The following is a 23,956-nucleotide window of genomic DNA, read 5'->3' as shown; positions in this document are numbered from 1 at the left end:
GATCACAGCCCATCCCTACTTGGGGAGATACCTTTTCCCACAGGCCACAAGAGTATGTTTTATGAAATCTGCCATGTAAATTTGAATGCTGCATGAAATATGTGTTCCGGCTGTAAGTAGCATAGCACGAGCGGTGGTGGGGGCTTGCATGTGCAACCTTTCGATGTTTGTGGAATATAATTGAATATTCGTTTCGTGAAATAAACAACCAAAGATCATTATGATGTGACTCAGTGACTGTTTTTAATCTTTGGTGACGTGGAGTTGGAAGTTTCGTGAAGACAATAACAAACATAATCGTCAATAGGTTACTAAAAATGTGTTTGCGTGTATTGGAATAATTTATGTTCTGACATATTTATTCCTCATCGGTGAGTGAATGTAAACAACGAAATTGTGTTTTATAAAATCTGTCTTGTAAGTTCGCGCACTGCATGAAATATGTGTTGTGCTAAATGCTTACAATTTCCAAACAGCAGTGACACAGCGTAAAAAATATTTTGATTTCAACGAGATGTTAAATACTCATCGTTCACGTGTATTGAAAGGTTTGTTCACTTTTACGGTTATGCTGATAATTTGAGTGATTCGACTGGCCCCTACAACTGTTTCTCAACATCATAAATATTAAACCCTGTCACTATTATGATTATACTATTAGTCACAGGTTTTAGTTATTCGCGTTCTGAAATAGTGCACCCGCAAAACGCGTTTCGGTGGCAGAATCAAGAGCTACAATATTGTTGTGAAATCTCTATTAAAATCCTTCTTTCTTGAGATAGTAACATACATAATATTTCATGTTGAATATAAGCTCAGTTCCCGTTGTTGTTGTGGTCTTCAATCTGAAGACTGGTTTGATGCAGCTCTCCACACTAATCTATCTTGTACATGTCGCTTCATGTCTGCATAACTGCTGCAACCTACAAACACTTAACATCTGCACTCTATAGGCAAGCTTTGGTCTCCATTTACAACATTTATTTCCCAGTCTCAATAGCTAGCTGTGTCAACTGTCAGTTAAATTATTACCTTCCAGTTCAATGTAGATCTTGTGCTGTGCTGCAAATAATTGTGTTGCAGGTCATATTTTTTTCCATAATACGATTTACTACCTCTTCATTAAAGATCCAGTTTACCTATGTAATTCTTCTATGGCACCAAATTCAGAAGTTTTAGCAATCTCCATGTCTGTATTTTTTAATATTCCATGATTCAGTTCCTTATAAGGTTACACTTGAAACAAATATTTTCAGAAAATGCTTTCTAACCTTTTCTTGCTAGTCTGCATTTTAAAGACTTATGCTACTTTTGATATCTCATTTCCTAATCATATTCTCTCAGCACACTTGACTTAATACGGTTGAATTCCTGTACCTCTGTATTACTTTAATAATGATCATCTCATATTTCACCTTTGCAATACTACCATTCCATTTTGCTCAACTAATCTTTTTAAGTCCTCTGCTGTCTCTGACAGAAATACAGTATCACTGGCATACCTTGAAGTTTGTAGTTCTTCTCTCTGAACTTCGTTCCCTTTCCAAATTTCTCTTTGGTTTCACATTTTCATAAACTAGGCCTACAGACTGATTGTTGTAATTTTACTGTTTACCAAAATTTATCTTTTTCAGACCTGTTTTCTGTATGTTGGATAAAACGTTCTGTATGATTTAAAAACTACTTATCAGATTTGATGTTGAGATACATCAGTAGTATTTAAATTTGCCTTTCTGATACATTTTATTCCTCATATATGTAGTTCTCATATATCTACTGTTCCATTGTCAATTAATTTGAAACTGTCTGCAAAATGTATATGCTGAAAGACAAAATTTGAGAGCACAGATAAATGCAGTTACTGCTGGAAGTTAACAACTGATTTTAAAATGAATGGTTAATGTTTTACCAGACTAAAAGTACATTTTTAAACAAAATCTTTAGCTTTCAGGTTTTGCTAATATTGAATATTGCCTACCGCAGATGCATAGCATATATCTGCACATTTGCTTAACAGAGAATGAGATTGGGCAACCTGTGCAGCCACTGATGAAGTGAAAAATAATAGAGACTGTACGGTGTAATGTTAACAAATGCTTAATCATCCATGTGTCTGCATACTGCAATGGAAATACGGAAGCGTCCGATCCCGCCCGTCTGCTTTGACCCATGACGTCACAAATATGGCGGAAATAAAAACAAACACACACACTTTCCACAAGAAGCCTAATGACACTAACGGGACAAGCGCGAGAAATGGGGTGTTTTGGGGGGGGGGGCAAACTAAATATAAACAAATTTAGACGCCTTGCGTAGTTACAACGTGTAAGTGAAGACAGCCATGCATGAATACCCACCCACCTCCCCAGGGGTCGTAACCCCTGCAACCCATAGAAGATAAAGATGCTTCAGTAGCTGGTTAGTGTTTTTTGTCTTTTTTTAAAAAAAAAATCTCACGGGATAGAACGAACAGATCAGAAAGATAAATATAATAAACTAAAACAGAAATTGGAGGAAACAGATAATTAAAATAAATAATAAGCGTTTTTAAATTAAAAAAAAAATCTCACAAGATAGAACGAACAGATCAGAAAAGTAAATAAAATAAGATAAAACAGAACTGGAGACAGCCACACTCAAACCAAACTCCGCGCCGTCATGACGTCACACACGACAACACCCTTACGTCACGGGTCAAAGCCGACGCGTGGGATCGGATGCTTCTGTCGACCCACTGCAATCACCTTTTGTTGTCAACGAAATTATGTTATTGGAATTTCGGAAATACGGAAGCGTCCGATCCCGCCCGTCTGCTTTGACCCATGACGTAACAAATATGGCGGAAACGACCATAAACCACTATTCCAATATGGCGCATAAAAAAGTCGGTACGTGCACATTATGAGAACGAAAATACATCAAAAAACAAACACACACACTTTCCACAAAAAGCCTAATGACACTAATGGGACAAGCGCGGGGAATGGGGTGTTTTTGGGTGGGGGCAAACTAAATATAAACAAATTTAGACACCCACCCCCATACAAACCACACAAAACGACGAAAAAAACCATCATCACAAAACTCCACAAATACCACTAAACACAATATCATATGGAATCGGACACTTCCCTTGTCTTGTGACAGCGAGAGCGAGAGCACCAGCAGCAGCACAGTACTGTTTGTATAAAGCGTTTTTGTACTTATTTGCTGCGCTTAGCTTTTAAATAGTTTTTCTGGGAAAACCTAGCGTAGTTTTCGCGTCTCGTATTTCAGTGAGTGTTTCTTGATTATCAGAGTAGCTCATCAGAAGATTATCTTGGGAATTTGTCACCGTATAGGGTAGGGTAAACATAGTCATGTGTAGGGACTGTGGTTGTTGTGAGCGGACGCAAGGAGAATTGGCCACTCTTCGGGGGCAGGTGGAGGCTTTGTCTGTTAGGCTCATCGAGCTCGAGGCGCAGGCGTCGGCTCGTAGTGGCGTTGGGGCAACTGTGGTGAGACCTATGCCTACTTCGGTGGCCTTGGAATCACATGGAACCCCTGATGTCGCTGCGTCTTCCGGCAGTGAGCATCTTACCGGTCAGCCATCACTCCAGGGTGAATGGCGGACAGTGGTGGGCTCTCGCGTGCCTGGCCGAAAGGCGAAGGTGGGATCTGGCCGCGTGGCAGCTGCCTTACCCCTTTCCAACAGGTACGGGGTGCTTCCTAGTGGTGATGACATCGTTTCCGAGCCACCACAGGATGCCTCGCCTGTTGGGCCAGTGGCCGATTCTCCGGCAAGGTCCCGACAGTCACAAAGGGCGGGCCTATTAGTTATAGGGAGCTCCAACGTTAGGCGGGTTATGGAGCCCCTCAGGAAAATAGCGGGTAGGTCGGGGAAGAATGCCAGTGTGCACTCGGTGTGCTTGCCGGGGGGTCTCATCCGTAATGTGGAGGAGGCCCTTCCGGCAGCTATTGAACGCACTGGGTGTGACCGGCTGCAGATAGTAGCACATGTTGAAACGAATGACGCCTGCCGCTTGGGTTCTGAGGCCATCCTTGGTTCCTTCCGGCGGCTGGCTGATTTGGTGAAGACAACCAGCATCGCACGCGGAGTGCAAGCTGAGCTTAATATCTGCAGCATAGTGCCCAGAGTCGATCGCGGTCCTCTGGTTTGGAGCCGTGTGGAGGGTCTAAACCAGAGGCTCAGACGACTCTGCGACTATAATGGTTGCAAATTCATCGACCTCCGTTATTGGGTGGAGAACTGTAGGGCCCCCCTAGACAGGTCAGGCGTGCACTACACACCGGAAGCAGCTACTAGGGTAGCAGAGTACGTGTGGCGTGCACACGGGGGTTTTTTAGGTTAGAGGGACCCCCCCTTGGGCGAAACGATAAAATACCTGACGGCTTACCAGAGAGGACATTATCATCGTTGATAAAGAACGTCCGTCCTCAGAGACCAAAAACAGGAAAAGTTAACGTAATATTGGTAAACTGCAGGAGTATCCAGGGCAAGGTTCCTGAATTAGTATCTCTTATTGAAGGAAATAGTGCGCATATAGTATTAGGAACGGAAAGTTGGTTAAAACCGGAAGTGAACAGTAACGAAATCCTAGACACAGAATGGAATATATACCGCAAGGATAGGATAAACGCCAATGGTGGAGGAGTATTTATAGCAGTAAAGAATTCAATAATATCCAGTGAAGTTATTAGCGAATGCGAATGTGAAATAATCTGGGTTAAGCTAAGTATCAAAGGTGGGTCAGATATGATAGTCGGATGCTTCTATAGACCACCTGCATCAGCAACCGTAGTAGTTGAGCGCCTCAGAGAGAACCTGCAGAACGTCGTGAAGAAGTTTCGTGATCATACTATTGTAATAGGGGGAGACTTCAATCTACCAGGTATAGAATGGGATAGTCACACAATCAGAACTGGAGCCAGGGACAGAGACTCTTGTGACATTATCCTGACTGCCTTGTCCGAGAATTACTTCGAGCAGATAGTTAGAGAACCAACTCGTGAAGCTAACGTTTTAGACCTCATAGCAACAAATAGACCGGAACTTTTCGACTCCGTGAATGTAGAAGAGGGTATCAGTGATCATAAGTCAGTGGTTGCATCAATGACTACAAGTGTAATAAGAAATGCCAAGAAAGGAAGGAAAATATATTTGCTTAACAAGAGTGATAGGACACAAATCGCAGAATATCTGAGTGACCACCATCAAACGTTCATTTCTGAGGAAGAGGATGTGGAACAAAAATGGAAAAAATTCAGAAACATCGTCCAGTACGCCTTAGATAAGTTCGTACCGACTAAGGTCCAAAGCGAGGGGAAAGATCCACCGTGGTATAACAATCATGTACGAAAGGTACTACGGAAACAAAGAAAGCTTCATCATAGGTTTAAGAGTAGTCGAATCATAGCTGATAAGGAAAAGCTGAACGAAGCGAAAAAGAGCGTAAAGAGAGCAATGAGAGAAGCATTCAACGAATTCGAACATAAAACATTGGCAAACAATCTAAACAAGAACCCTAAAAAGTTTTGGTCATATGTAAAATCGGTAAGCGGATCTAAATCCCCTATTCAGTCACTCGTTGACCACGATGGCACCGAAACAGAGGACGACCGAAGAAAGGCAGAAATACTGAATTCAGTGTTCCGAAACTGTTTCACTGCGGAAAATCGTAACACGGTCCCTGACTTCAGCCGTCGCACGGACGCCAAAATGGAAAATATTGAAATAAACGATATCGGAATTGAAAAACAACTGCTATCACTTAGTAGCGGAAAAGCATCCGGACCAGACGAGATACCCTTAAGATTCTACAGTGATTATGCTAAAGAACTTGCCCCCTTTCTATCAGCAATTTATCGTAGATCGCTGGAAGAACGTAAAGTACCTAGCGACTGGAAGAAAGCGCAGGTCGTTCCCATTTTCAAGAAGGGTCATAAATCAGATGCGAATAATTATAGGCCTATTTCGCTTACGTCAATCTGTTGTAGAATAATGGAACATGTTTTGTGTTCTCGTATTATGACGTTCTTAGATAATACAAATCTCCTTCATCATAACCAACATGGATTCCGCAAACAGAGATCATGTGAAACTCAGCTCGCCCTATTTGCCCAAGAAATTCACAGTGCCGTAGACACTGGCGAGCAGATTGATGCCATATTCCTGGACTTCAGGAAGGCATTTGATACGGTTCCGCACTTACGTTTAATAAAAAAAATACGAGCTTACGGAATATTGGACCAGGTTTGTGATTGGATTCAGGATTTCCTAGAAGAAAGAACACAACATGTCATTCTTAACGGTTCAAAATCTGCAGATGTAGAGGTAATTTCGGGAGTACCGCAAGGAAGCGTGATAGGACCTTTATTGTTTACAATATACATAAATGACTTAGTTGACAACATCGGTAGCTCCGTGAGGCTATTTGCAGATGACACGGTTGTCTACAAGAAAGTAGCAACATCAGAAGACTCGTACGTACTCCAGGAAGACCTGCAGAGGATCAATGCATGGTGCGACAGCTGGCAGCTTTCCCTAAACGTAGATAAATGTAATATAATGCGCATACATAGGGGCAGAAATCCATTCCAGTACGATTATGCCATAGGTGGTAAATCATTGGAAGCGGTAACGACCGTAAAATACTTAGGAGTTACTATCCGGAGCGATCTGAAGTGGAATGATCACATAAAACAAATAGTGGGAAAAGCAGGCGCCAGGTTGAGATTCATAGGAAGAATTCTAAGAAAATGTGACTCATCGACGAAAGAAGTAGCTTACAAAACGCTTGTTCGTCCGATTCTTGAGTATTGCTCATCAGTATGGGACCCTTACCAGGTTGGATTAATAGAAGAGATAGACATGATCCAGCGAAAAGCAGCGCGATTCGTCATGGGGACATTTAGTCAGCGCGAGAGCGTTACGGAGATGCTGAACAAGCTCCAGTGGCGGACACTTCAAGAAAGGCGTTACGCAATACGGAGAGGTTTATTATCGAAATTACGAGAGAGCACATTCCGGGAAGAGATGGGCAACATATTACTACCGCCCACATATATCTCGCGTAATGATCACAACGAAAAGATCCGAGAAATTAGAGCAAATACGGAGACTTACAAGCAGTCGTTCTTCCCACGCACAATTCGTGAATGGAACAGGGAAGGAGGGATCAGATAGTGGTACAATAAGTACCCTCCGCCACACACCGTAAGGTGGCTCGCGGAGTATAGATGTAGATGTAGATGTATATAGCTCAACAGCACCTCCCGATCCCATAAGTTAGGATCAAACACTTCCCTTGGCATATATAGCTCAAAAACATCTCTCGATACCAATATCAACATACACAGCCACACACTGGGATCGAACACTTCCCTTGACCTGCGCACTGTTAATTTTATCCGTCATATCCATTCGTGAACAAACAACAACAGCTTAATTTTACTAAAATTACCACACGATGTACAGCGAACAACACTAAATTAACCTTCACACAAAATCGTTAACTCACTGAAATGAATTACACTACAAACCCAGCCGACACTCGCACAATTCTGGATAATGAGCAAAAGCAAACTGAGGCCATTACACCACACAAACGAAAACCCTGAACATACCACCAGAGAGCACAACAAACCACAACACAATGAAATCTACAAACACGCCACACTCACAAACCTAACTCCGCGCCGTCATGACGTCACACACGACAACACCCTTACGTCACGGGTCAAAGCAGACGCGTGGGATCGGACGCTTCTGTCGACCCGGAATTTCCTTAGAATTCTGGAAGCAACTGTTTCTCCACACTTTATAGTTCTGTATTCTGCAAGCTCTTAATTCAACAAACCAAAATAAAATGCCACATATAATTATGTTTTTTGGTTGTTCTCTCTGCCATTTTTGATAACTGCATATGATTATTCTGCTCTTCTCCTCTGTGTTCTCACTTCAAGAGGTGGAGTAGTGGTTAGCTCACTGGACTCACGTTTAGAAGGACAGTGGTTGAAACCTGCATCCAGCCATTCAGATTTCAGTTTTCATTGTTTCCCTAAATTGTCCCAGGCAAATGCTGGGTTTTCATATGTCTGTGTATTTGCCTCTGCAAATGAAGTGTTTTTCTCTGAAAATTCAGTTTGATCACATCCTAGCACCTACTGTGCCAATGTCTTCACTTTGTGAAATATTAAATATTTCTCCCAAAATTGACACAAAGACATAACTTTCTGTGACCATTTGTGAATTTCACTGAGAAAATTTACTATAATTGCAAAACAAACTCTTTCTGTATTATAGGGAGAAGTCACAATTATAGTCCATAGGATTATAGCTCATAATTCCGTGCCGTTAAAGATGAGCAGTTTGTTCAAATTCTGGTTTGCTTCAGTTCTTTAGATTCCCTAAAAAATTAAAGCACAAGTCCACGATAATTGAGTGAAGAAGGCTTTTGTTAATTTCTTCCTAAATCTTTGTAGCATATAAGTGCTTCTCATCTCTAACTGACATGCTCATGACAGAAAAAATTTGTCAGTGCTCCTGAAAAACATTGTTCTATCATAATGTAGCTTTACATGGATACTTTTTTGTGGATAATGCCTAGTTTCACTATTGTTTGGAATCCACTGTAGGTCCCTCTGAATCTGGCTAGATTAGTCAGTTTAAAGGTCAGAGGAAAGCAAGATCATACACCTCCATTAGGACCAGCATTTTTTGTTCAAACCAGCTAGTGGGTTGAGGACAGCAGCCCTCCCCACTCCTCTTTTTAATTTGTCACACACTTTGTGGTGAATGTTTTTAATGTTCCCTGTTTTTAAACCATAACATTTTAGGTGTAAGTGTTTTGATTGCAAAGGTAAATATCTCTCAGTTGTAACATGCCCCCTTTCCAGTTGTATTTACACCGTATTAGTATACATTGAACTAAGCGAAGTGGCATGTTGAGAGCTAACAAGTGAAAAGAATTCAAAAAAATAATAATGCTGCCAACAATGACAATTTTTACATATTCTGCACAAATTATTGATAAATTTTCTCTCTGTGCATTTTATCCCCAATAATTCCAGAATTCCAAAGGATGTTACCCAGTCAACACTGTCAAAATGACAAAATGACTTTAAAATTGATAGGATATATCTAAAAAGAAAGATGATGAGACTTACCAAACAAAAGCGCTGGCAGGTCGATAGACACACAAACGAACACAAACATACACACAAAATTCAAGCTTTCACGACAAACGGTTGCTTCGTCAGGAAAGAGGGAAGGAGAGGGAAAGACGAAAGGATGTGGGTTTTAACGGAGAGGGTAAGGAGTCATTCCAATCCCGGGAGCTGAAAAACTTACCTTAGGGGGAAAAAAGGTAAGTCTTTCCGCTCCCGGGATTGGAATGACTCCTTACTCCCATATATATATATATATATATATATATATATATATATATATATATATATATATATATATATACACACACATATGGTTATAATAGAAGGAAACATTCCACGAAGCTCTTTGTCTTTAAATATGTCTGCTTGTGTCTGTATATGTGTGGATGGATATGTGTGTGTTTGTGTGTGCGAGTGTATACCCGTCCTTTTTTCCCCCTAAGGTAAGTCTTTCCGCTCCCGGGACTGGAATGACTCCTTACCCTCTCCCTTAAAACCCACATCCTTTCGTCTTTCCCTCTCCTTCCCTCTTTCCTGATGAGGCAACAGTGTGTTGCGAAAGCTTGAATTTTGTGTGTATGTTTGTGTTCGTTTGTGTGTCTGTCGACCTGCCAGCACTTTCATTTGGTAAGTCACATCATCTTATCATCTTTGTTTTTTTATATATATATATATATATATATATATATATATATATATATATATATATATATATATATATAATAGAGGGAAACATTCCACGTGGGAAAAATATATCTAAAATGAAAGATGATGAGACTTACAAACAAAAGCGCTGGCAGGTCGATAGACACACAAACACACACATACATACACACAAAATTCAAGCTTTCGCAACCAACGGTTGCCTCATCAGGAAAGAGGGAAGGAGAGGGAAAGACGAAAGGATTTGGGTTCCTCATTACCTTAGCCAGCTTCATCCTGACCCACAACTACTTCACTTTCGAAGGCCAGACGTACCAACAATTAAAGGGAACAGCCATGGGTACCAGGATGGCCCCCTCGTACGCCAACCTATTCATGGGTCGCTTAGAGGAGGCCTTCCTGGTTACCCAGGGCTGCCAACCCAAAGTTTGGTACAGATTTATTGATGACATTGTCATGATCTGGACTCACAGTGAAGAAGAACTCTAGAATTTCCTCTCCAACCTCAACTTCTTTGGTTCCATCAGATTCACCTGGTCCTACTCTAGATCCCATGCCACTTTCTTTGACGTTGACCTCCACCTGTCCAATGGCCAGCTTCACACGTCCGTCCACATCAAACCCACAAACAAGCAACAGTACCTCCATTATGACAGCTGCCATCCATTCCACATCAAACGGTTCCTTCCCTACAGCATAGGTCTTCGTGGCAAACGAATCTGCTCCAGTCCGGAATCCTTGAACCATTACACCAACAACCTGAAAACAGCTTTTGCATCCCGTAACTACCCTCCCGACCTGGTACAGAAGCAAATAACCAGAGCCACTTCCTCATCCCCTCAAACCCGGAACCTTCCACAGAAGAACCCCAAAAGTGCCCCACTTGTGACAGGATACTTTCCGGGACTGGATCAGACTCTGAATGTGGCTCTCCAGCAGGGATACGACTTCCTCAAATCCTGCCCTGAAATGAGATCCATCCTTCATGAAATCCTCCCCACTCCACCTAGAGTGTCTTTCAACCGTCCACCTAACCTTCGTAACCTCTTAGTTCATCCCTATGAAATCCCCAAACCACCTTCCCTACCCTCTGGCTCCTACCCTTGTAACTGCCCCCGGTGTAAAACCTGTCCCATGCACCCTCCCACCACCACCTATTCCAGTCCTGTAACCCGGAAGGTGTACACGATCAAAGGCAGAGCCACGTTGAAAGCACCCACGTGATTTACCAACTGACCTGCCTACACTGTGAAGCGTTCTATGTGAGAATGACCAGCAACAAACTGTCCATTCGCATGAATGGACACAGGCAGACAGTGTTTGTTGGTAATGAGGATCACCCTGTGGCTAAACATGCCTTGGTGCACGGCCAGCACATCTTGGCACAGTGTTACACCGTCCGGGTTATCTGGATACTTCCCACTAACACCAACCTGTCAGAACTCCGGAGATGGGAACTTGCTCTTCAATATATACTCTCTTCCCGTTATCCACCAGGCCTCAATCTCCGCTAATTTCAAGTTGCCGCCACTCATACAGTTTAAAGACCTTCTTTTAAATATGTCTGCTTGTGTCTTTATATGTGTGGGTGGATATGTGTGTGTGTGCGAGTGTATACCCGTCCTCTTTTCCCCCTAAGGTAAGTCTTTCCGCTCCCGGGACTGGAATGACTCCTTACCCTCTCCCTTAAAACCCACATCCTTTCGTCTTTCCCTCTCCTTCCCTCTTTCCTGATGAGGCAACAGTTTGTTGCGAAAGCTTGAATTTTGTGTGTATGTTTGTGTTCGTTTGTGTGTCTGTCGACCTGCCAGCGCTTTCATTTGGTAAGTCACATCATCTTTGTTTTTTTTTTTTAAATATATATATATATATATATATATATATATATATATATATATATATATATATAATGATTTTGTGTCAAAGGTTGGTGTCATATGAAAAACTTTAATTGGTCACAGATGTTTGGTAAAATTTAAAAATAAATCTAAGGAACAACTTACTTGGTTTTGTAGCAATGGTGGGATCACTACCCAGCTAGGTACTTTGGCTCTTGTGTAGAGTTTTAGTTCATCACCCCCATCAACCCCACGAAAACATCAACAGATTTATTTTTCCTTTTTTTTTGGGGGGGGGGTCAATTTTTGATACAAGTGGTTAAGAAAACAATGTTTAATGTTAACTATTTTGTAAACCATTTTTATGATTGGAGAGAAGTAAGTAAAGCTGTACAAACAACCAAAGATTTTCGTAGTGATAGATGACTTTAACATGCACCTTAGAATCTCTTCCTTCTAACTTTTCTGCTGCAAGTTCTGAAATTTTGCTACCAAAATCAATACCTTTAGCTATACTATTTTTGATCAACAAAATTGCCAAATGAGGGAAATTTTGAACTGTTTATGAGGAATCTGTTCCTTATTACGCTATCTGTCAGACAGGAGCCAACACAGCAGTAACATGTTGAAAAAGCTATTCCAGCAGCCATTGAGGGTACTGGGTGCAACCAACTACAGATTGTGACACATGTTGGAACACATAATGCCAGTTTCTGGGCTACAAGGTCATACTTGGGTCATTCCAGTGATTGGCAGAGAAAGTTGAGAACAACAGCCATGCACATGGAGTCTCAACGAAGCTCATAATTTCCAGCATTGTCCTCAGAACTTTGGTTCTGAGTCAAGTGGAAGGACTGAACCAGAGACTTCGAAGGTTTTGTGAGAAGCTATGCTGTGACTTCCTGGACTTGCACCATACGGTCTCTCTAAATGGGCCAGGTATCCATGGCACATTAGAGGCTGCTACTCAGGTAGCTGATTGTGCATGGGGTGCACATAAGGATTTTTTTAGATTAGGTGGCTCCATCCAATCTAAATAATGATAGCTGTAAGTATCAGTGTAAAATCAAAAGAAATGCCTCCCACAGGTGAGAGCATTAGAATCCTAATGGTTACCTGCCGAAGCATTCTCAGCAAAGCACCAGATTTTGAAGCGATCCTGAAAAGCAGTGAAGCTCACATAATACTAGGTAAAAAAACCTGGTTGAAAGATGAAATGGATGCCAGTGCTATTTTTGGGGAAAATTTAAGTGTATATTGAAAGGGTAGGCAAATGGGACATGGAGATGGTGTATTTGTCGCAGTACACAAGAAACTCGAATCCACCAAGATAGAAATTGAAGCTGCATGTGAGGCTGTTTGGGCAAGACTCAGTATCAGTGGTAGGCATAAAATGATTACTGGATTCTTCCATCATACACCAAACTAATCTCCTAATGTAATTGATAACTTTAGAGAAAAACTCGCTTCACTTGTATGTAAGTTGCCCTAGCATACTGTAATCATCAGTGGAGGCTTAAATCATCCAACAATCAATTGGGAAAGTTAGTTTCATTACTGATGTGTGTGATAAGACATCCAGTGAACTTTATAAATTGCTTCTCGGAAAACTACCATACTAAGTTATCCAAGAAAAAATAATTTGTTGGTTGACCATCTCAGAAAAATTTGATATATGCTAGGTGCATTCCCCGATGTTTAGTAGTCGCAAAAATATTTTTTTAAAAGATTTATTGTTTATTATTTTGAAATGACGGCCATATTTGTTCCAGGCTGCATGTGTTGTTTTCATATTTGCAAGCATCTACAGTTTTTAAAGCTATTCAGTAGTGGATTGTCCTAAGCCTTTCAGATAAAATGCATTTGGTTCAACACACTCTGGGCTACAAATTAACATCATCACCACTTAGCTGAATGTATTCTTTAATATATTTTTAATAGTTCAAAGTTATCAGCCACAAATTAAAAAAAATCAATTTTTGAACAGTAGTTTTCCAAAGAAAGAGTAATTTCTCAGCTTTAATATTTTTGCTGCTATTACACTGTATAGTATAGTTACTTTTTATAGAGTATCAATGGTGAGCAGCTTACACTAAAAAAATACACTTAAATTTTTTTTTTTTTTTTAATTTTTCCATTTTGTGGCCTGCAATATCTTTGATAGGGGACCAGATAAAAATCTGAAAATTTCACAGTTAATAGACCATTATGATATCAAACTTCAGTATAAATTTCAACTCTGAGATTCAATTGGAAGTTATGGGGAAAAAAAAATTACAAACACGAGTCAAAAATACATTTTTAACGTCTGCAATATCTAGGCTTATGGGATAAAATGTATCAATTACAGTATATAATTCAATCATATCTATGATTACTTATTTTTTTATTGAAAATAAGCCTTCCTAATGACATCATATTGTTCTCTTGTTATTTGTTTTTAGTACATCAGTCATTAAACATTTGAGAAATTTGTTTACTCAGTTTGGGTTTTAGATTATAAGTTTGCCCAGTCACAGTTGTAAATTCCATGGGAGACAGCTTCCTTAGTACATTTTTAAGTGGCATCCAAACTTGATCCTTCTCAATTTATTAAAAAGATGTCTTTGGTCCTGGAGGGTGATAAAATGCAACATGTACATCTTGGTTTTGACAGTTGATGTTATCAACTTCGCCAATCCACCACTGTTCATCGTAAACACAAGCCACTTTGTCTTTATTTTGAAGAACCAGTTTGACAAGTTTTCCACACAGATGAAGTTCACTATCAGGTGAAGTTGATGTTATCTTACACTTCAGTAAGTTTTGTGAATGGGATACAAAACAATGAAAAGATCGAGTGCCTTTAATCTTCTGACAAGTGTTGCACCTTTCCTTCAAGACATTGTCATAGACTTCTTGTACTTCCTCACATTGTAAAAAAATGTAGGTAATTCCTTTGATATGTTTTTTACAGAATTCAAACATTTCTTTAGGTGTTATGATATGATTGTCATCGGTCTGCTGCAGACTTGCTTTTGTGACAGCTCGCTTTGTTGTACCCCCGACACCATCATAAGCATTCTTCCCATAGCATGAAGCAAAAAAGTGCCATTCTACATCAAACCCAAAAGGCAGTGTTAATATATATATATATAAACAACATTTTTTTAAATATTTTTGTGCTACTAAACATTGGGGAATTCACGCAGCAAATATAAAATTTTTCTGAGATGGTCAAGAAACCTGTGCTGGACCACTTGGTATGGAAAGACCCAGGTAGTTTGGAACCCCACTCATGATGGAAATATAGTGGATCTAATGGCAACAAATAGACCTCACCTCACTGAGAATGGCCATATTAAAACTGGTATGTGTTTGTGGCAACAATGATTACCAAAGGACAACTAAAACAAGCAGAAAGAAACATATGTTCAATGAACTAGATAACAAAGCATTAGTGTCACAGCTCAGTGAGGAACTTGAAACATTGAACCAGGGCAGGAACATGTAGAGGAACTATAGTTCGAGTTTAAAAGAATAATTGATCATGCACTGGAAATATATGTGCCCCTAGAACAGTCCATAATGGAAAGGACTCTCCATGGTACTTGGTCACTGTATGGCTATAGAAAGAGAGATGATGAATGAAACATGTTTGGCTGTCAAGAGAGCAACGTGTGATACCTTCAATGGCTACCATGGCAGAATCTTTCACAAAACCCAAAGAAATTCTGGCATTATATGAAGGCTTTTAGTGGCACCAAAGTTAGTTGCAAGTGCCTAGCGAATGAGACAGGAGCTGAGATTGAGGACAGCAAAACAAAAGCTGAAGTGCTTAACTCCGTTTTCAAATGTTCCGTTACAAAGGAAAACCCAGGAGAATTGTCCCAGTTTAATCCCTGAATCACTGAAAAGATAAATGAAATTACTATTAATGTCTGTTGTTTTGATAAACAGCTGAAATCATTAAAATTTAATAAATCTCGAGGAACCGATGGAATCCCTGTCATATTGTATACAGAATTCACGGCTGAGTTAGCCCCTCTTCCAACTATAATCTATTGTAGACCCCTTGAACAAAAAACTATGCTCAGTTCTTGGAAAGAAGCACAGGTCACACCTATCTACAAGAAGGGTAGTAGAAGTGATCCACAAAACTACAGTCCAATATCCTTGACATCAATCTGTTGCAGAATCTTATAACATATTCTGAGCTCAAATGTAATGAGGTATCTTGAATAGAATGCCAACCAACATATATTCGGAAAACACCGATCATGTGAAACATAACTTGCACCTTTCTCACATGACATACTGAAAGTTCTGGATCAGGGCAACCAGGTAGATGCAGTATTTCTTGATTTCCAAAAAAGCATTTGACTCAGCACCAGACCTACACTTATTGTCAAAAGTACAATCATATGGGGTATCAAGTGAAATTTGTGATTGGGTTGGGGACTTTTTGGTAGGAAGGGCACATATTTGTTATTTGGATGCAGAGTCATCGTCAGATGTAGAAGTAACTTCAGATATGGCCCAGGAAAGTGTGTTGGGACCCTTGCCGTTCATTTTGCATATTAATGACCTTGCAGAAAATAGTAACCCTGAACTTTTGCATATGGTGCACTTATCTATGATGATGTACTATCGGAAAAATACTGCATAAATATCCTGTCAGATATTGATAAGATTGAAAAATGGTGCAGAGATTGGCAACTTGATTTAAATGTTCAGAAATGTAAAATGGTACACTTCACAAAATGTAGTATCCTATGATAACCATATCAGTGAGTCACTGTTGGAATTGGCCAACTCGTACAAATACCTGGGTGTAACATTTTGTAGGGATATGAAGTGTAATTATCACATAGGCTCAGTTGAGGTTAAAGCGGGTGATAGACTTCAGTTTAGAGATACTGAATGAACTGAACTGGCAGACTCTTAAAGATAGATGTAAACTATATCAAGAAAGTCTGATAACAAAGTTTCAAGAACATTAATGGAACTTCAATCTCATGTGAAGTATCTGAATCGGACACCACCACTTTGTTTTTCCCTTTCTTGGCTAGTCTTTTTTCCCCTATTCTTTTGTTGAATAATTTTCTTGTCCTCTGTAGCCTTCGTCCTTTCTTGTTTCTCCATTTCTAGTTTCTTTTCATTTCCTCCTTTTTTTAGGAAGTAATCTATCGTTTGAGGAGATGTGACAACAGCTGAAATTTTTCTGTCTTTCTCTTTACTGTTATTGAAGCAATATGACTAGGCTGAAACTAAGCTGTTTTAAAGGGTGATGGTACAAAGCCTGCACTAATTGATGGTTTCGGCTCATTTGTCGTCATTATGGCTTCTTGTGGAGTGCTGAGTTCTAGAAGTGTCACTGACTGTGTTGTATTTCCCACTTCTTGAAGTTGAGAATGTTGTTCTGGTGCTGAAACCTGAGGCAAGCTCTCAGCAAGGCATCCTGTGGTGCAGATGATGGTACTGGTGAGGTTGCTTATGGAGACAGGTCGTGTATAGCTTGTTGATTTACTTTCTCCCAAAGGTTGTAAAGGGACAAATCTTCTGCACAACCTGCCCAGTCTCCCTTATTTTCCACAAAAGTTCGTAGTCTCTCTGGCCCAATTTGATCTTCGAGCCAAGCTATTTGCTCTTTCAACCGGGACGCTGGTATTGCTGTTGTTGTAGCCACATGTGGCTCAGTTACATCTAATTCTGGAACTACAACAGCTTCTGCATTCCAGGGAAATAATCCGCATTTATGGAACCCATACTGAAGGATCTCAGGCATTATACCATCTAGAACTGAACAGAGAATGTGTGCAAAGTTTTGTTTGTTTCAGTGTCCATGCTCCATGCGCCATTCTTGCACTTTTTGCTTTCAAGACTTTTTAGAGTACGGACCACAGCAACATCCATAGGTTGAAAAATGTGTGTTGCATTTGGATATGGGACCACTATTTCAATGCCCTTCTCTGCAAAAAACTGACTCAGGGGCAATAACATGTGTGATGTATGACCATCCAGAAACAAAACAATTGGGAACTGAAATCCTTCCTTTACTAACCATGGGTAGAAAAAAAAAATGTTGGCAATACCTCATAGAAGTTTTCTTGGTTCATCCACCCACTTTCCAAATGCCCAATGGCCCATTCCTTTGGTACTGCTGTGGCTACAGCTGCTGGTATTCTGGTGTATCTGAAAGAAAATGTTCAGAATATAAACTAGGGTTGCTAGAGAAAACAGATACAAAAATTAATAAACAGGTAAAACTATTTGCCTAAATACAATCATTGGTGGAATAAGTTCCCCAACAGCATTTCCCATAAAGAGAGTTGTGATGTTCTCCTTTTCATCATTTCCAGCCCCTTGATACACTGTCTCCGATCCTTGTTCAGCCAGAACCTTTCCACCCTTTGGATTTAGGAAGAAGGAAGTTTTGTCTCCATTAAAAATTCTACTTGGGTCCCCAAACGCTGAAATTAACCCCCTCTCCTCAAAATAACTATGAACCTCCTTAAACCAAAATATAATATTATCTTGAGTGACATTTCTTCGGTTTGTAGTTAAATTTTAACAAATTCTTGAGCTTAAATTGTGATGTCTTTGCATAAAGCCATTGTACCATTTCTTACTGGGATAAGACTCTTTAAGCTTTAATTTGTCAGCCAACTAACTGTCTAGCAGATTACAGTAATGACTGTTTCGAATCTGGGAACCCTCTTTCCCCCCTCATTTTTACCCATTCAGCTAGCAGATTTTCCTGATCTGCTGAAAGTGCTGTAGAAACTCCCATTTTCATTTGTAATGGAATCTGCCCCTTATGTTTTCCCATCAAAGTTACCCTTGGAATCCCAAATTGTTTTGAGGCAGAATAGCAGCTCATTCCATGGTTCACTGCATCAGTGACCTCTATCAAAGACTCTTGTGAGTATTGTTGATACTTCTTTGGACGTATGTTTCTGGAAAAAACAGTTAAAAATAACAATTATTTAGAATACTGATACTGGAAAATAAAAGATTTAAAATTATCAGATAGCACTCCCAAATTAGAACAGCATTAAATTTACTTCCAGATACAGTCTAAAGCTCAAGTTTTAATAGGAAATATAAAGTTGACACCCCTGTCATATTTAATATTATGCTAATTTAAAAGAACCAATAGTTGACATACATGTGAATGCTTAAAGTACTAATTTTATCCCACACTCAACAAAACAAAGGCATAAATAAAGTCTTTTCAGTAACACAAAAGAACTAAAATTAATCTAACATACACAGAGAGAAGTTGAGACACACTGAATGAAACTTACCTGCTTGTGATTTCCTTAAGGTTTGCTTCTTGCTTCCGTCTGCAGTGCAGGTCATAACAAATGTGGCTTTTTCCCTCCCAAAACCACAATGCTTTCTCTGTGACTTTGTAGATACCACGGTTAAACAATGTATGTTAAAAGCACAGCCTTCTATATTACTTCATTTCCTTATTTCAAACATTTTAAAATTGTATGTCGACTTACCTTATGTATCGCTCACAGAGGGATCGTGAGGATAAGATTAGAATAATTATTGCATGCACAGAGGCATTCAGTTAATCATTCTCCCAACACTCCATATGTGAACGGAACAGGAAGGAACCCTAGTAACTGGTACAGTGGGATGTACCCCTTCCTATGTACTTGTTGTTGCTTTGCGGAGTATAGATGTAGATTTAGATAAACTGAAGTTTTATGGGATTTATGGTGTAGCCAAACGATAAGTATCAAATCTAACAAAAGAAAGCAGAAAGCTGTATTTAGCAATTCAGCCAATGTAGTCCAGGCGAATATTATTCTTACTGGGGAGAAATCCTGTATGAGGTTCCCAAGTTTAAGTCTTAGGTCTGCTATTGTTCCTCGTATATGTAAATGATCTTTTGTGTAACATACAACAAGCAGAATTAGTACTTTTTGCAGATGACACTAGTATAGTAATCAATCCAAGCATAGATGCAGAAAGAGAAGAAATGGTAAACAATGTTCTTAACAGTATCATTGACGGGTTTTCTGTAAATGGTCTCATCCTCAATTTTAAAAGGACGCAACATACTCAGTTCTGCACATCTAAGGGTAGTACACCAGTAGTAAGTCTAACACTTGGTGAGGAAGTAATAAATAGGGTGGAAACTTCAAAAATTCTTAGATGTCCCTGTTGATGCGATTTTAAACTGGAAGAAACACATTTTGGATCTCCTAAAACAACTTTGTTCAGCCACATTTGCACTTAGAATCATTGCAGATCAAATCAGTAAGTTGACATATTTTTCGTATTTTCATTCAGTAATGTAACATGGAATAATGTTCTGGGGTAACTCATCTTTAAAAAAGAAAGTCTTCATTGCTCAAAAACATGGTGTGAGAATAATATGTGGTGCTCACTCGTGACTCGTGATCATCTGTTTAAGGACAGTACCAGAAGGAAAAATTACATTCATTACTCCACATTAAGATTGTCTTTAGCACAGAAAGGGATGCACAGTGCTGCAACTAAAATGTTTGATACTTTACCCAGTGATACAAAATGTCTGACAGACAGCAAAGTTAATTTTGAAAAGAAACTGAAAAGTTTATCCTTGAGAACTCTTTCTATTCCACAGAAGAATTTATATTATTGTAGCATGTAAAAGGTGGGTGGTCAAATTTACCAACTTACACCTGTATTAAAAAAATTATGCGGGTTCAGCATGTAGCCATATTTACAATTTAATTTGTGGGATGAATGAGAAATGTCTGTATAAAATATCTTATGTTACATTAATGGCTTTCTTCCCAGTTTGTTGAAAATAAACTTGAAATGACACTTTTACTTTTACTTTTTGTTTTTATTCATGTGTGAGACGTAGAAAGTTTAAGAATAGGCAAAAGAAAATTCTTTCAGGTACTTTGATCCAGTGCATGTACCAATCTATTTCCATTGTGCAATTAAAAAGTTTTTAAAACAGTTCTGGAAAGAGCACTGGATCCAAGAATGTACTTTTCCAGTTACATGATTTAACAAACATAAAGCCATGTCTTTGATGTAAACACAGGCAACTGACCTTAAAGGAAACTATAATTAATATACTTACATTGGTATGTATATTCAGCTACACATTTTATAGAAAATTCTTTTTGGCATACAGAAGACCCTAAACCAGATGTCTCCTACATCCTCCCTCCCTCCCTCCCTCCCTCCCTCCTACAGTATCCTTTGTGATAAAGGATTTCTTTTCTTCATTTTACAGTCTGACATATATACTGCTCACAAAATAATAACTGCACAATCAGATCATAAAAACAATTTAATGACTGATGAGCTATGTTAACAATACCCTCTTTACAAAAAATGTAAACAGAGTGGCCTGAAACAGTCTGAAAAGGTTGTATGTGTTTTATGGGGTAGGTTGTGCTGAGAAATAATTGTTAAGAAAAACAATTTGATGCATTGTGCTTTTTCTAAGTTAATTAACATTGAAGTTAGCCAATCAAGCTGTTGTGTGTGCAAATTCAAGCAATCCACCAGATAAAATTAGTGTCAGTTGTTCTTATAAAATGACAAAAGCGCATAAACTGCTCAGCCTTTGGCTCAGGTTCGATCCTTACTACTGTACCATGCCCAATTTTTGTATCATTCTCTTCTTTGGTTTTGTGTTGTTGTTGTGGTCTTCAGTCCTGAGACTGGTTTGATGCAGCTCTCCATGCTACTCTATCCTGTGCAAGCTTCTTCATCTCCCAGTATCTACTGCAACCTACATCCTTCTGAATCTGCTTAGTGTAGTCATCTCTTGGTCTCCCTCTACGATTTTTACCCTCCACACTGCCCTCCAATGCTAAATTTGTGATCCCTTGATGCCTCAAAACATGTCCTACCAACCGATCCCTTCTTCTAGTCAAGTTGTGCCACAAACTTCTCTTCTCCCCAATCCTATTCAATACCTCCTCATTAGTTACGTGATCTACCCACCTTATCTTCAGCATTCTTCTGTAGCACCACATTTCGAAAGCTTCTATTCTCTTCTTGTCCAAACTAGTTATCGTCCATGTTTCACTTCCATACATGGCTACACTCCATACAAATACTTTCAGAAACGACTTCCTGACACTTAAATCTATATTCGATGTTAACAAATTCCTCTTCTTGAGAAACGCTTTCCTTGCCATTGCCAGTCTACATTTTATATCCTCTCTACTTCGACCATTATCGGTTATTTTACTCCCTAAATAGCAAAACTCCTTTACTACTTTAAGTGTCTCATTTCCTAATCTAATTCCCTCAGCATCACCCGACTTAATTTGACTACATTCCATTATCCTCGTTTTGCTTTTGTTGATGTTCATCTTATATCCTCCTTTCAAGACACTGTCCATTCCGTTCAACTGCCCTTCCAAGTCCTTTGCTGTCTCTGACAGAATTACAATGTCATCGGCGAACCTCAAAGTTTTTATTTCTTCTCCATGGATTTTAATACCTACTCCGAATTTTTCTTTTGTTTCCTTTATTGTTTGCTCAATATACAGATTGAATAACATCGGGGAGAGGCTGCAACCCTGTCTTACTCCTTTCCCAACCACTGCTTCCCTTTCATGCCCCTCGACTCTTATAACTGCCATCTGGTTTCTGTACAAACTGTAAATAGCTTTTCGCTCCCTGTATTTTACCCCTGACACCTTCAGAATTTGAAAGAGAGTATTCCAGTTAACATTGTCAAAAGCTTTCTCTAAGTCTACAAATGCTAGAAATGTAGGTTTGCCTTTTCTTAATCTTTCTTCTAAGATAAGTCGTAAGGTCAGTATTGCCTCACGTGTTCCAACATTTCTACGGAATCCAAACTGATCTTCCCCGAGGTCGGCTTCTACCAGTTTTTCCATTCGTCTGTAAAGAATTCGCGTTAGTATTTTGCAGCTGTAACTTATTAAACTGATAGTTCGGTAATTTTCACATCTGTCAACACCTGCTTTCTTTGGGATTGGAATTATTATATTCTTCTTGAAGTCTGAGGGTATTTCGCCTGTCTCATACATCGTGCTCACCAGATGGTAGAGTTTTGTCATGACTGGCTCTCCCGAGGCCATCAGTAGTTCAAATGGAATGTTGTCTACTCCCGGGACCTTGTTTCGACTCAGGTCTTTCAGTGCTCTGTCAAACTCTTCACGCAGTATCTTATCTCCCATTTCATCTTCATCTACATCCTCTTCCATTTCCATAATATTGTCCTCAAGTACATCGCCCTTGTATAAACCCTCTATATACTCCTTCCACCTTTCTGCCTTCCCTTCTTTGCTTAGAACTTGGTTTCCATCTGAGCTCTTAATATTCATACAAGTGGTTCTCTTCTCTCCAAAGGTCTCTTTAATTTTCCTGTAGGCAGTATCTATCTTACCCCTAGTGAGACAAGCCTCTACATCCTTACATTTGTCCTCTAGCCATCCCTGCTTAGCCATTTTGCACTTCCTGTCGATATCATTTTTGAGACGTTTGTATTCCTTTTTGCCTGCTTCATTTACTGCAGTTTTATATTTTCTCCTTTCATCAATTAAATTCAATATTTCTTCTGTTGCCCAAGGATTTCTATTAGCCCTCGTCTTTTTACCTACTTGATCCTCTGCTGCCTTCACTACTTCATCCCTCAGAGCTACCCATTCTTCTTCTACTGTATTTCTTTCCCCCATTCCTGTCAATTGTTCCCTTATGCTCTCCCTGAAACTCTCTACAACCTCTGGTTCTTTCAGTTTATCCAGGTCCCATATCCTTAAATTCCCACCTTTTTGCAGTTTCTTCAGTTTCAATCTGCAGTTCATAACCAATAGATTGTGGTCAGAATCCACATCTGCCCCAGGAAATGTCTTACAATTTAAAACCTGGTTCCTAAATCTCTGTCTTACCATTATATAATCTATCTGATACCTTTTAGTATCTCCAGGATTCTTCCAGGTATACAACCTTCTTTTATGATTCTTGAACCAAGTGTTGGCTATGATTAAGTTATGCTCCGTGCAAAATTCTACAAGGCGGCTTCCTCTTTCATTCCTTCCCCCCAATCCATATTCACCTGCTATGTTTCCTTCTCTCCCTTTTCCTACTGACGAAATGTAATGAATTCAGATTGAAAAATGATAAACACCTAAGAACATTTATAGTTATTAACACCACAAGTATACTGTCATAGCCAATTTGACAGGACATAGACACAACTCAGTAATTGGCCAAAGTGTATGTGTGTGGGAAGGGGGGGGGGGAGAGGGAGGTGTAGTAATCACTTCATTTCACCACTTGCAGGTATAGGCAGCTGAAGC

At 39.5% G+C, this 23,956-nt stretch overlaps 1 protein-coding gene across 2 annotated transcripts in view; it reads left to right on the top strand.

Moving 5' to 3' along the window:
* The first annotated feature begins 221 nt into the window (after positions 1-221).
* LOC126190934 (SAP30-binding protein) overlaps positions 222-23,956 on the top strand; it is a 39,839-nt gene continuing 16,104 nt past the window's right edge. The window contains exon 1 of one of the 2 annotated variants that reach the window (XM_049931578.1): positions 222-371. Coding sequence is in view for 1 of the 2 variants with exons in the window: in XM_049931577.1 (XP_049787534.1) it covers positions 515-548 (34 nt within the window). In the remaining variant the exon portion in view is untranslated. Of the gene's footprint in view, positions 549-23,956 lie in introns of both variants that reach the window. The other variant, XM_049931577.1, reaches the window with a different exon arrangement.

Source organism: Schistocerca cancellata, chromosome 6, assembly GCF_023864275.1.
Source record: "Schistocerca cancellata isolate TAMUIC-IGC-003103 chromosome 6, iqSchCanc2.1, whole genome shotgun sequence".
Lineage (NCBI taxonomy): Eukaryota > Metazoa > Arthropoda > Insecta > Orthoptera > Acrididae > Schistocerca > Schistocerca cancellata.
Note: the sequence above shows the minus strand (reverse complement) of the source record. Positions and strands in the feature narration are given on the sequence as shown.